The following is a 14010-nucleotide window of genomic DNA, read 5'->3' on the forward strand; positions in this document are numbered from 1 at the left end:
GGTAAAGGGGATCAAATATATGGTAGCTGAAGGAAACTAGACTTTGGGTGGTAAACACACAACAGAATATATAGATGTCAAATTACAATGTACACCTGAAAATTATATAATTGTATTAACCAATGTTACTCCAATAAACTTAATAAAAAATATATATATATAAAAAGATCCCAAAATCAACAACCTAAGTACACCTCAAGTTAAAAAAGCACACACGCTGAACCAAAAGTTAGTAAAAGAAGGAAATAATAAAGAGCAGGAAATAGAGAATAGAAAAACAATAGAAAAAAAAAACTAAGTTTATTGTTTAAAAGATCAACAAAATTGGCAAGCCCTTAACTAGATTAAGAAAAAAATAGAGAAACACAAATAACTAAAATCAGAAATGAAAGAGGGGACATTACAACTGATGTCACAGAAATAAAAAGGATTATAAGAGAATACTATGAACAATTATATGCCAACAAATTGGATAACCTAGGAGAAATGGATAAACTCCCAAAAACACACAACTTACCAAGACTGAATCTTGAAGAAATAGAAAAATCTAAATAGACCTATAACTAGTAAGGGGATTAAAACAGTAATCAAAAACCTCCCAACAACAACAACAAAAAGCCCAGGACCAGATGAGTTAACTGGAGAATTCTCACAAACATAAAGACGTATTAACACCAATGTTCCTCAAACTCTTTCAAAGAATTGAGGAGGAGAGAACACCTCCAAACTCATTCTATGGGGCCACCCCTAAACCCCGATACCAGAGCCAGACAAGGACACTACAAAAAAAAAAAAAAAACCCTGCAGATTAATATCCCTGATAAATACTGATGCAAAAACCCTCAACAAAATACTAGCAAACTAAATTCTATAGCACATTAAAAGGATTACACACCAAGTTAGAGTTATATCTGGAAAGCAAGGATGCTTCAACATACAAAATTCAATCAATGTAATATACCGCATTAACAGTATGAAGGACAAAAACCATATGATCGTCTCAATTGATGCAAAAAAATAATTTGACAAAATTCAATATCCTTTCACAATAAAAACACTCAATGAACTAGGAATAGAAGGAAACTATCTCAAAAGAATAAAGGCCATATATGAAAAACCCACAGCTAATGTCATACTCAACAATGAAAGACCAAAAGCTTTTCCTCTAAGATCAGAAAAATAGCCAGGATGCCCTCTCGCCACCTCTATTCAACAGAGTACGGGAAATCCAGTAGGACTAGAAAAATGAGTAGGACTAGAGACACTGATCTGCCTAACTTCCAGGTTGTTAACAACTGCATAAGTAACTAGATCCTGCACGTGAGACATCACCATTAAATCGACAAGCATTTGATAAGCGGGACACATTCTGAGCAGTCACATGACATTTAATCAATTAGACAAAAATAAAAGACATTCATCCGAATTGGAAAGGAAGGAGTAAAATTATCCCTATTTGTATGACATGATCTTACATACAGAAAATCCTAAAGATCACACACACACACACACACACACACACACACATCCCCAAAAAAACAATGTAAATGATTTCAGCAGTTACGGGATACAAAATCAACACACAAAAGCAGTTGTATTTCTACACATTAACAATGACCAATCCCTATCATAATCCCAATGGCATTTTTACAGAAATAAAAACTAGAAATCCTCAAATTGATATGGAAGCTCAAGGGACCATAAATAGCCAAAATGATCTTAAAAAAGAACAAAGCTGTTGGCCTCACATTTCTTAATTTTGAAAAATAATACAAAACAAAGGTAAGCTAGTATAGTACTGACATAAAGACAGACATACAGACCAGTGGAAAGGAATAGGAAGCTCGGAAATACACCCTCATGTATTTGGTCAAATGATCTTTGACAAGAGTATCAAGACCACACAATGGAGAAAGGACAGCCTCTTCAAAAAATGGTGCTGGGAAAACTGGATATCCATATGCAAGAGAAGCTGGACAGTAACATTAAACCATATATAAAATTTAACTCAAAATGGATTAAAGACCTAAACATAAGACCTGAAACTATAAAACTCCTGGAAGGAAACAGAGGAAAAGTTTCAGACACTGGATTTAGCCACGATTTTGTAGATATGACACCAAAAAGCATAGGCGACAAAAACAAAAATAGACAAATAGGACTATATCAAACTTAAAAACTCTATGCACCAAAGGAAACAATAAATTAAGTGAAAAGGCAACCTACAGAATGGTAGATGTTTGCAAATCATATATTTGATAAGGGGGTTATTTAATATGCAGAATTATACAGAATTCCCACGACTCAACAACAAAAATGACCCAATTCGGAAATGGGCAAAAGACTTGAACAGACAATTCTCCAAAGAAGATATACAAATGGCCAACAAGCATATGAAAAGATTTTTAACATCAGTAATCATTAGAGAAATGGAAATCAAAACCACAATGAGATATTACCTCACATTCATTAGGATAATCACGAACAAAAGAAAAAAAGAAAACAACTTGATGAATATAGAAATCAGAACCCTGATATACTCTTGGTGGGAATGTAAAATGATGCTGCTGCCATGCAAAGACAGTATGGAGGCTCCTCAAAAAATTAAAAATAGAATTACCATATGATCCATCAAAATCTTTCTTTTGGTATCTATCCAAAAGAATTCAAAGCAAGCTCTTGAAGAGATATTTGTACGCCCATGTTTATTGCAGCATTTTTCATAATAGCCAAGAGGTAGAACCAACCTAAATATCCAACAACAGATAAATAAAGAAAATTAAGTAGAGACATACATGGAATATTATGCAGCCTTAAGTAGAGGAGATACTATTACATGCTAGAACATGGATGAATATCGAGGACATCATGCTAAGTGAAATAAGCCAGTCACAATATGACAAATACTGTATGATTCCACTCATATGAAGTATCTGAAGTAGTCAAAATCATAGAAATGGAAAGTAGTAAGATGGTTGCCAAGGTCTGAGAAACAGGGGGAAGGAAGAATTAACGTTTAATGCACATAATTTCAGTTTTACAGGATGAAAAAGTTCTAGAAATCTGTTGCGCAACAAAGCAAATACACCTAACACTATTGAACTATACACGTAAAAATGGTTAAGATGGTGAATTGAATGTTACGTGTTTATAATCACAACTAAAAATAAAATTAATATTTAAAAAATACAGTTGGTCTTTACAGCTCTCCAAAGCAAAAAGAAAATACTGCCCTTTTATTCTCTATAGCTTAATATAGCAACCCTTTCTTATTAAAGACATATGGTCTATGGCAGAGGTCCCCAACCCCCAGGCTACGAACCAGTACCAGTCCGTGGCCTGTTAGGAACTAGGCCGCACAGGAGGCAAGTGAGCAAGCAAAGCTTCATCTATAATTGTAGCCACTCCCCAGCGCTAACATCACCACCTCAGCTCCACCTCAGGTATTAGATTTTCATAAGAGCACTGGTCCCTGGTGCCAAAAAAGGTTGGAGACTGCTGGGATACAGAGAACATTTCCCACTGCCACTCAGTTACACTATCTTTTATGAAAATTCGTACTGACTCCAGAATCATCACCCTAAATTTTTTTTTAAATACACGTTAGAAACTAATAAATTAGAAAGTCTGGAAAAGGAAACTAAGAGGGGGAAATTTGTGAAAAAGAAAATGAACATACTTAAATATAGCCTGTACAGACTATAAAACTCATGAAACAACTATCAACATATACTGTACACTCTGTCCCCAACTTCATAAATACTGATAAAGAGAGATGTCTAGGAAGAAGGCATTGAGTAAAGTTTGATGTAAAACACATACACAGCAGATGTAAAATGGGTTACCAAAAATATAAAGTAAGTGGGAGGATAGAGAAGCCCTCTAAGCCCAGAGCAAACAGGCACAAATTAAAGAGAGCTTCATCTAGCCTCATCAGCAGGTGAGTAGTTACAGTATTCTTTAATAAGATAACATGAGTACTTCGGTTTGGAATAAAGTAATTCACCTTAACCAAATTAACCACCCAGGTGCAGAGAACTGCTACTGGCTAAAAGAGACTGAACCCCTTTATAGACACAGGGAACAGAGAGAACCCTTCCGGACAGAACAGGAACGAGCAACTTGGGACACTTAAACAGTGTAATATAAAACTCTCCGACTATCGGGTGTCTAATGAATGTGCTCCAACAAATAGCTCATAGTAATCCAGGGTCTACATTACTTGGCATAAGGAAACCTACCTGATAGTGGTGAGGAGAGGAATCTGAGAGGATAAACAGCTGCTGTCAAAGATTCTGCAAAATAAAGAACAAGAATGAAGGAACATTCTTTTTATTGTTTCTTGCAAATTTTCTGAAGTGTGTTTATCAAACTTTTCATTGGTTCGAAAGAAATACAATTATTTAAAAATACAGAGAATAAAGACTCTAATAAACCTCAGCTAATATATTTAAGAAAAATTATAAGAAGTATTATAAAATTCAGTGCTTATAGTTTAGCGTACAAATAATTTATTTAAACACTATCACTCCAAACTTAAAATGTACACTCTAAAGTAATAACCTGGAATCTAAAAACTACGATCAAAGTAATAAAGGTCATACATAAAGGATGTGGTCTGAAAATGCATAAATAACCTAAAAATACATGCATGTATTAAGAGCAATTTCCCTAGGAGACGAATCAGTTGAAAGATGGATGTCATTTCTAGGTGCTAGCGAGATTCCAGCTGCTAGCATGACTAAGACTGGCTGGCAACCAAGGTGAGGAGTTCTCGTGAGACAGCTGAAAGAGTCTAAAAGTCTCCATGAGGTACCCTGGCAGTAAGAAACTAACCACATCACCACCACCTTCCCCATCTCCTTGTACCTAGCTATTCCAATGCAGTTTGGCACTGGAGCCTACTGCCTAATTAGATTACTAGAAAGCCAAATCACTAACAGCTAATGTAACAAGAGTCAACTCTGCAGTGCAAAATGAACAGGAATGGGACAAACAGGTAGTTCCCTAAACAAAGGATACTGCGTGGATAAAAAGGGGACACTGGATTGCCCCTGCCTGGTGACTAACTCCCTTAATGTATCAACAAGTAATGCTCACAGACTTTACTAGAAATTAACTGGGCACCTGTTACACACTGCAGACCATGTGTCTAAACAATTTAGGTGACTTTCTAAAGCCTGGCTCACAGTATAAACAGATACTTGTTGAATAAATAATGAATGAATTCCAAAAACTTAAGGTAAAACTCTCACACACTGAGAAATGCGTAAGGAAAATTAGGGATTCCTGAAGAGAACAGAATCATTTTCTTAATGGTTATATTAACATTCTCCACATCATTTTTTATTGGCATTATTTTCTATTTTTGGTTCAACTGCTTTATATTACATTTTAAAATCCTTTTAGGATGTAGCTATATACAGATACCAAAGCTGAAACCATAAACCTTCATCCAGTAGTTTATATAGAGCCCAGTTTTTGCTCTCTTTTCTGCCTACATATAGTCTTGGACTCTGCAACTTCCATTCAGCACTTCACTTGTAGGGCAGACCCTACTATCTCCAAAGTAAGAGCTTCACTGTGCTAAAAATTATTTCCCTTCCAAATATCACAAGCCTGCTTTCAGTAGTATTTCTGGTATTGCTGAATGCTGAAAGGGAAGCCTGACATCAATTCTCCATAATAACTATAGATATTCCCTGTCAATCTCAAGGAAATTTCCAGACACAAAAACTGCTGAAAAGCCTTAAAGACACTGATCTTTAGGAATCTTGATACAGCTATGAAACTAGTGACTGAACAGAGTAGCAGTAAACAAAGCTGCCGCTTTACTGACATAGTAACTAGACACTTTAGATTGCTTAATAACATGCTTCTGTCTTCTCAATTTACCTCAGTTTACAATCAGCACATGTGGTCACTACTCTGTTACCAGTAAGAGGTGAAAAATAAGCAGATGCGATGCTCTTTGTGTGTTCAGTCACAGAAATCAAAGGCTGGCTTCCCCTGGGATTCAGATGCCTTGCATCATAAATATGAATATCCCTGTAATAGGAGGAATAATTCTGAGTGTTACCAGAGTACATGCAGTGAGCCTCTAGAAAAGCACTGAATATAAATTAGACACTCAAATACTCACTACACTGAAGATCAGTTAATATTCTCTAATCTTTCTGCATTAATTTTACAAATACTGGTATAGATTTTTTTAAAATATTAGAAAAATTCCAAAAATATAGCATAACAATGTATAAAGAGAAAAGATTCTAGTTGGTTTTCCAATGTCTCAAGAAAAAAATTAACATAAACCAACAAGTTATAGGTCACATATAACTTTTTTTTACAAGTTTTCTTCTCAAAAGAATAGAAGGAAATGCATATAATGCCAAGGAAAACAAAAATGCGCATTTGTTTCAATATTTTCGCTATTTGTTAAATCCAAAAGAATCTCTTTTTAAAAAGAAAAATCACACAAAAAAACCTCTGTGTAGAAAGAAAAATTATTTGGCCATGGGTATCACAAAAGTCAGATGTCTGTTATTATTGTTTTTTTTTTTTGCATTTTATTTTATTATTAGTTTCGAGTATATGGTACATTGGTTAGACATTTATATAGTTTATGAAACGATCCCCCCGATTACTCTATCACCACTCTGGCTCTAAACATAGCCATTATCTTACTGCTGACTGCATTTCCTATGCCGTGTGCCCCATCCCCGTAACCATCTATCAACTACTAATTTGTACTTTTCTACCCCTTCACCCCTTTCTCTCAGCTCCCCAACCTCCTTCCCCTCTGGCCAAAAAGTCAGATGTCTTTAACAACCAAACCAAAACATCAATCCTAACATTAAAAGGCCTAAATCACAAAATTGTATGAAGAACATACCTCAATCCTGCAGTGATAAAATACTGTCTATGTACCGGGTGGACATGAACAGTTCTTATTTTTCTCAAAGAAGAATTGATAAATTTCTCATAAGAAGTTCCAGGTGTCCGTCTATCTACCAGTGACATACTTCCATCCCAGTGTCCTACTATTAAAGTGGAGGCATCTTCTGTCAAGAAGTCAAAGGAGGAAAAGCTACTTCTTTCATTTCTATATACCTGAGGATGAAAGTAACAAGCAACTTATATATGTTTCATCTTTTAAAGAAAGCCAATGTATAAATTCTTTGATAAAAGAGTTATGAAACATTTTATTCTAATAAACTCATTTATCCTCCCATCATCTATCTCCACAGGAAGCACAGAACAACAGGATAGTCCCCATCTGGAGGTGGAAACTGAGGCACTGATCAGTTGTGAGACTCACTTAAAAAGTCAAATGGCCCATTCATCCATGTCAGGACTACATCCCAAATCTCTTAAATCCAATAAACCTGAGCTGCTGATCTACCCTGTGAAACTTACTAGGAAATGGACTGAATATGAATTCTACCCAATTGAAATACCTTAATATACCAAGTAGTTTTCCCAATAAAGTCCAAAATAGATGGTTGAATGCTCACCTACTCTTGGTGGAAGTAAGTGTAAAGAGACACAAATATTTGACAGCTGAGCAGGATACATCTATCAAAATATTTAATGTTTATACACAATAATTTCACTAAGATATACATAAGGATGCCTACGGCAAGACTGCCTATAGTAAGAGGCAATCTAAATGTTCACCAAAAAAGATCTGGTTAAATAAATGATGGTTCATCTCTACTTTGAAATACTATGCCATGCTAAAAAGAAAGAGGTAGATTTGTACCACTAACTGTCCAAGACATACCAGTAAGTGAAATAAGCAAGTTGCAAAAAAAAGTATAAATGTAGTATGAATCCATTAGTGCAAAGAAAAAACTATCTATATACTTGTAAGTATATGTGTACTTTCTGGAAACATGCCCAAGAAATACAAGGATGAGAGAATGGAGGAAAGGCAAATTTACTTTACATACCCTATTTACGGTAAATGTTTTATCATGAACACATATTATTGCTATAATTTTTTAATCACAATCCACAATATTATCACTTTGGGTTCAGGGCTCGCACACATAAGGAATAAAAAATAAATGTAGCATGTGTCAGTACTCAAGTAAGACAGAATGACCACAACAATTCTTATTGTTGAATCATGAACTACTGCTGATTTTTAGTTTTAATAACTAGTATTATAAACTGAGATTATAAACTGAGATTAATGAATTAATATATCAATGGCATCCCAACCACTATATGCCCCAAAAAATCCCAGTATACACAAATGAAATTTGAAATGTTCAGTGAGTATATTAAAATGGTTAAATGCAACAAGGGCTTTGGAGTCAAACAGACCCAAGAGCAAATTCTAGTTCTGCCATATTTATGTCCTTGAGCAAGCTAATAAACCTCTTTACCTCAGTTTTTTCAACTGTTAAATGGGAATAACATTACCTACTACCTCATAAGGTGTTATAAAGCTTAATAATATGTAAAAAATACATTCAGGTTAATGCCTAACAAGGTGATTGTTCAATCAGTAGAATCAGGAACAAAATGCTAATACATGCAACGCCATGGATGAATTTTAAAAGCTAGGTAAAAGGAATGAGACACAAAAGGCTACATACTGAATGGTTCCATTTACTTGATATTCTGGAACAGGCAAAATTACAGAGACACAGTAATCACATTGGTGGTTGTTAGGGGCTGCGGGAAGGATGAGGGGACTAACTACAAGAGGTCACGAGGTAATTTTTTCAAGTGATAGAAATTTTCTACATCTTGATTGTGGTGGTGGTTACACAGGTATATACAACTTGCCAAAACTCATATAAGTGTACACCTAAATTTTACTATTTGTAACTGATACCTCAATAAGCCTGACTTAAAATAAAATAAGTGAACTCTTGAAACTCAATACTAAAAAAAAACCCAATTAGAAAATAGGCAAACAATCCAAATAGATATTCTCTAAAGAAATATAAATGACCAATAAGCAGATGAAAAGATGCTCAGCATCACTAATCATTAGGGAAATGCAAATCAAAACCACAATGAGATACCACCTTATACCCACTAGGGTGGCCATACTCACCAACAATAACAAGTATTGGCAAGGATATAGAGCCACGTACATTGCTGATGAGTGTGTAAAATGGTAAAGCCAGTTTGGAAAATAGTTTGGCAGTTCCTCAAAATGTTAAACATAGAGTTACCATATGACCCAGCAATTCCACTCCTAGGTATATACCCAAGAGAAATAAAAGCATATGCACACAAAACTTGCACATGAATGTTCATAATGGCATTATTCACAATAGTGAAAAATAAAAACCCAAATGTTCATCAATTAATGAATAGACGAGTAAAATCTGGTTTGGTCATACATTGGAATATTAGCCATAAAAAGGAATAAAGAACTCACATATTCTACAACATGGATAAGCCTTGAAAACATTTTGCTATAAAAGGTGGCAATAATAAAAGAGTATAAATTGTATGAATCCGTTTATATGAAAGGACCAGAATAGGCAAATCTAAAAAAACAAAATAGATTAGTGGTTGTGTAGGGCTGAGGAGAGGAGGAAATTGAGAGCTAACAGACAAGGGGTTTTGGGGGTAATACTCTAAAATTAGATTGTGGTAATGGTTTCGCAGCTGTATACATATACTAAAAACCACTGAATTTTACACTTTAAATGGGTAAATCATATGGTATGTGAAATATCTCAATAAAGCTGTTTAAATATAAGCAAAATCAGTTATAATTAAGTGGCTGATAAAATAAGATGTACTTTTAAATTTCAGACTCCAAATTTCTTATAAAAATATAAACAAATGCAAAACAGAATGTGACTTGCATAGATAACTACATGGTTGTACATTAATAATCAAAGTGCTCTCATTAAATAGTTCAAAGAAGTCTTCTCACAAAAATTATCTCATTTAACCCATGATTGATAGCCCATCTATTTCCAATAAGTATTTGAAATATGAATGTTACTCTTAAAATCTTATTTTTAAAAAGGTAGAAATAAAAATTAAAAGAAAAACAGCAAAGATATTGATAAAAAAAAAACTGTTTCTTCTAATTGTCGGTAATTAGGAAATCAAGTCTGATTAGCAACACGTTAAGTCTTGAATCTTTTTTCATATAGTAAAAACAGACCTAAAGAGACTTAATCATCTTCGTTTTTGAAAGGAAACACAAAAACTATTAGCTCTCAACAAAAAGGTCTCCCCAACTGTAAGAAAGACTATTTTAGGAATTCAGTGACGAACAAAACAATAGCAGTTACATACTATACTATAATTGTAAAAATTGTTTTAAAACCTTTAAAAGTAATTATGAATCATCTATACATGGACTATTAGAATAATTACAAAGACATTAGAATGTGTTAATTTTGAGTACTGGCTTATGTAAAAAAATAAGGCATAAAATTAGATAATCGATTCGTATTTACAAAGCAACTTCAGTGATGACTAACCTGTTCTCTTTACTGTCTATCACATATAAATTGCTCTTATACTGAGAACCTCTAAAAATGTTAAAAGTCCCATGTGAAATTAGATAAAGGATAAAAACCTACATCGAAAACCTACATCTAAGTTTCCATGAAGAGAATTCTCTTGAGGGAACCTGATATGATTAAGTACCTCAAATGATATGTTTGTTGTAAGCATTAAACAGCAGATATTTATTTATTTATTTATTTATTTATTTATTTATTTATTTATATTTATTAAGTTTATTGAGGTAGCATTGGATAATATAATTATATAATTTTCAGGTATACATTATAATTTGACATCTGTATATTCTACTGTGTGTTTGCCACCCAAAGTCCAGTTTCCTTCAGCTACCATATATTTGATCCCCTTTACCCACTTCACCTTCCCCCTACCCCCTATATTTGATCCCCTTTACCTCCCCGCTCCTCCCCTATCCCCTACCCTCTGGTAACCACTAGTCTATAGTCCATGCCCATGAGTCTCAAACAACAGATATTTAAATAGTAGACCAAAACATAATCACTGGGATCCAATATTGTGAGGATTCCTAGCCAACGAGAGATCAAATCGGTTAGAAAACCTCCAAGGAGTAGGCTAGTGATTTAGGTAGACTGTCTCTGAGAGGATGAGTAGTCATGAGTATGAGCCCGAGATCTTTTGACTATTCATAAACCAGAGTTTGGACCAGCAGGAAAAAACTATATCCTCAACAATAAGCCTGGATAAAACTGGTTACAAATAAACTTGGCCTAAGATGTTCTGAATTAAACTGTCTGGGTATCCATTTCTTGACAGAGTACAATTACATGACAGCAGTTTTTCAGTCTAACTTCACAAGACAAAAACAGCTAAGCTAAACCAGATGTATATGGCACATAAGACATGATAAATCCTAGCTAGAAGACTAGAAAAAAACAAATTTTGTAGTTTCTGTGTTCTATTATAAGCCAAAAGTTTTAGGTATAATGTGATATAGTACTGTTATGTGATGAATTTCTCTACAGTCTTTTTTTGGTCACATCTAAGACTCATCCTCACAAAATTTGTATCTGCAAAGGCCAGTTATGATGAACAAAAGTATAATAATACTCCAATTTTTTTTTAATTAAAAATAAGTACAAGTCCTAAGCTTAACTATAGTAATTTTATTTAAAAGCTTTTGCAAAAATAAAATTAAAATAGTAAGAAAAAACACTTATTATGTGCCAGACTATTCTAAGTACTTTATCTGCATTAATTCATTATCTGCATTTAATCCTCATGAAAACCCTACAAAGTACTATCCTATTTCATAACTAAGGAAGTTGAGGCACAAAGAGGTTAAGTACCTTACCAAGGTCACACAAGTAGTAACAGATGGCCTGGGACATGGGCAGCGTGGTGCTCAAGTCCCTATTCTATACCGCCTCACTCAATCTGATTAGTATAATAATCATTCATGTGGCATTTCATAAAGAATCTAGAATATCCTCTGAGGTCAACATGTAAACACATTAACATTTACCTCATCAAAAACAGCCGTGGAAAAGTCTCCACAACGTAACGTGCTATCATAGCTCAGTGACAGTATGTGAGCTGGGTTGGTAGGTGAGAAGTAAAGACAGCTAACTGGCTGACTATGGGGCTGAAAAACATAAGTTCCATCTTCTTTAGGTTGGTGAGTCTGGAAGAGAATTGCGGGCAGAGAGAGAGACAAAAATTAGTAAAAAGTGGTAATATTTTCTATGTCATGGCATTAAACAATTTACATCTGTATTATATCCAGTCTTTTCTTCTATAATTGTACCCACCTCCCCTTTAGAAAATCAGAACTGGAATCTTTACACTGTTTTTTCCTAATGTTCAATCCAACAATAAGTCACACTTATTTTGATATTTTCCAGCTTTCTGCAACTAGACAACTAGTTTTTTAATAACAGAGAAAAACTACTGCTTATTTCATTTCATGAAATCCTCAGGAAATAAGAAATCTACTCTTTATTTCACACACAGCATAATTTCTTATATCAAAAACGATATCAATACCATTACCACTTTGCTTCCTAAGCATGAACGAGTATGTACATCATTCTCACCACAATTTTCATTTAGGTGTTTGGTCCTGGCACAAAATGAAAGTTTAAAAAATATTTCATGCCCTAAATATACCATGAAAAAGCACATATTTGAATTTCCACATTAATATTATTACTTGCAAAGATTATCCTTTCATTACTGAATTACCAACTCCCAAATCATCACTTTTCAGATTTGGACAAGATATATTCCTATGCCATAGGTCATATTATAAGCCAGAGCAACTATCATCTCCAAAAATACTACAGTATTTTTATTTTTTATTTCAAATTTTAAAATAAAAATTTTTTAAGAAGAAAAGAAAAAAAATACAATCACACACATTCCTTCTACCCAGAGTTTACTACTGTTAACACCTTGGCATATTGGTTCACAGTTAATTTTTTAGAAAAACAATACTTTCCATTGTTATAAAGAACTCAAAAAAAAAAAAGAAATGTACAAAAACAAAGGTTTTTAAAAAATCACTCCAAGGAAACAAACCATGAAAATCAGAGCAGACATAAATGAAAACAAACAAAAAAAAATTAGAAAAAATAAATAGAACAAAGAGCTGGTTCTTTCACAAGGTTAATAAAATTGACAAACCCGTGGCTAGACTCACTAAAGAAAAAAGAGAAAGGACCCAAATGAAAGAGGAAAGAGGGGAAATTATGACTGACATCGCAGAAATAGAAAGGATCATGCAAGAATACTATGAAAAAGTTTATAAAAACAAACTTAGTAACCTAGAAGAAAGAGACCAGTACTTAGAAAAATACAACCTTCCTAGACTGAATCAAGAACTGGAAAATCTAAATAGACCAATCAACACTATGGAAATTGAAACAATCATCAAAAACCTACCAAAAAGTAAAAGTCCAGGACCAGATGGCTTCACGAGTGAATTCTACCAAACATTCAAAGAAGATTTAATACCTACTCTCCTCAAATTCTTCCAAAAAATCGAAGTGGAGGCAATACTTCCCAACTCATTTTATGAGGCCAACAGTACTCTGATAGCAAAACCTGGTAAAGATAACACAAAAAAAGAAAACTACAGACAAATAACCCTCATGAACACAAATGCAAAAATCCTAAATAAGATACGAGCGAACCAAACACAGCAACATATTAAAAAGATTATACCCCACAATCAAGTAGGCTTCATCCCGCGGGCACAGGGATGGTTCAACAAACACAAATCAATCAATGTGATACACCACATAAACAAATTAAAAAAGAATCATATGATCATATCAATAGATGCAGAAAAAGCCTTCAACAAGATACAGCATCCATTTATGATCAAAACACTTAACAAAATCAGTATAGAAGGAAAGTACCTTAACATAATAAAGGCCATAGTTGACAAACTCTCAGCCACATTATACTGAATGGTTAAAAACTAAAAACCTTCTCTCTAAGATCAGGAACAAAGCAAGGCTGTCCCTTATTGCC

At 34.0% G+C, this 14010-nt stretch overlaps 1 protein-coding gene across 11 annotated transcripts in view; it reads right to left on the reverse strand.

The window, feature by feature from the left end:
- Nucleotides 1-14010, reverse strand: part of WDR76 (WD repeat domain 76) — a 113594-nt gene that overhangs the window by 67874 nt on the left and 31710 nt on the right. For all 11 annotated transcript variants that reach the window (XR_003042667.1, XR_001517687.2, XR_001517686.2 and 8 more), the window contains 4 exons: nucleotides 11999-12157; nucleotides 6893-7110; nucleotides 5896-6048; nucleotides 4242-4295 (listed from right to left, as the gene is read on the reverse strand). Coding sequence is in view for 5 of the 11 variants with exons in the window: in XM_015596066.2 (XP_015451552.1) it covers nucleotides 4242-4295; nucleotides 5896-6048; nucleotides 6893-7110; nucleotides 11999-12157 (584 nt within the window). In the remaining 6 variants the exon portion in view is untranslated. The remainder of the gene's footprint in view (nucleotides 1-4241; nucleotides 4296-5895; nucleotides 6049-6892; nucleotides 7111-11998; nucleotides 12158-14010) is intronic.

Source organism: Pteropus alecto, unplaced genomic scaffold (assembly GCF_000325575.1).
Source record: "Pteropus alecto unplaced genomic scaffold, ASM32557v1 scaffold86, whole genome shotgun sequence".
Classification (NCBI taxonomy): Eukaryota; Metazoa; Chordata; class Mammalia; order Chiroptera; family Pteropodidae; genus Pteropus; species Pteropus alecto.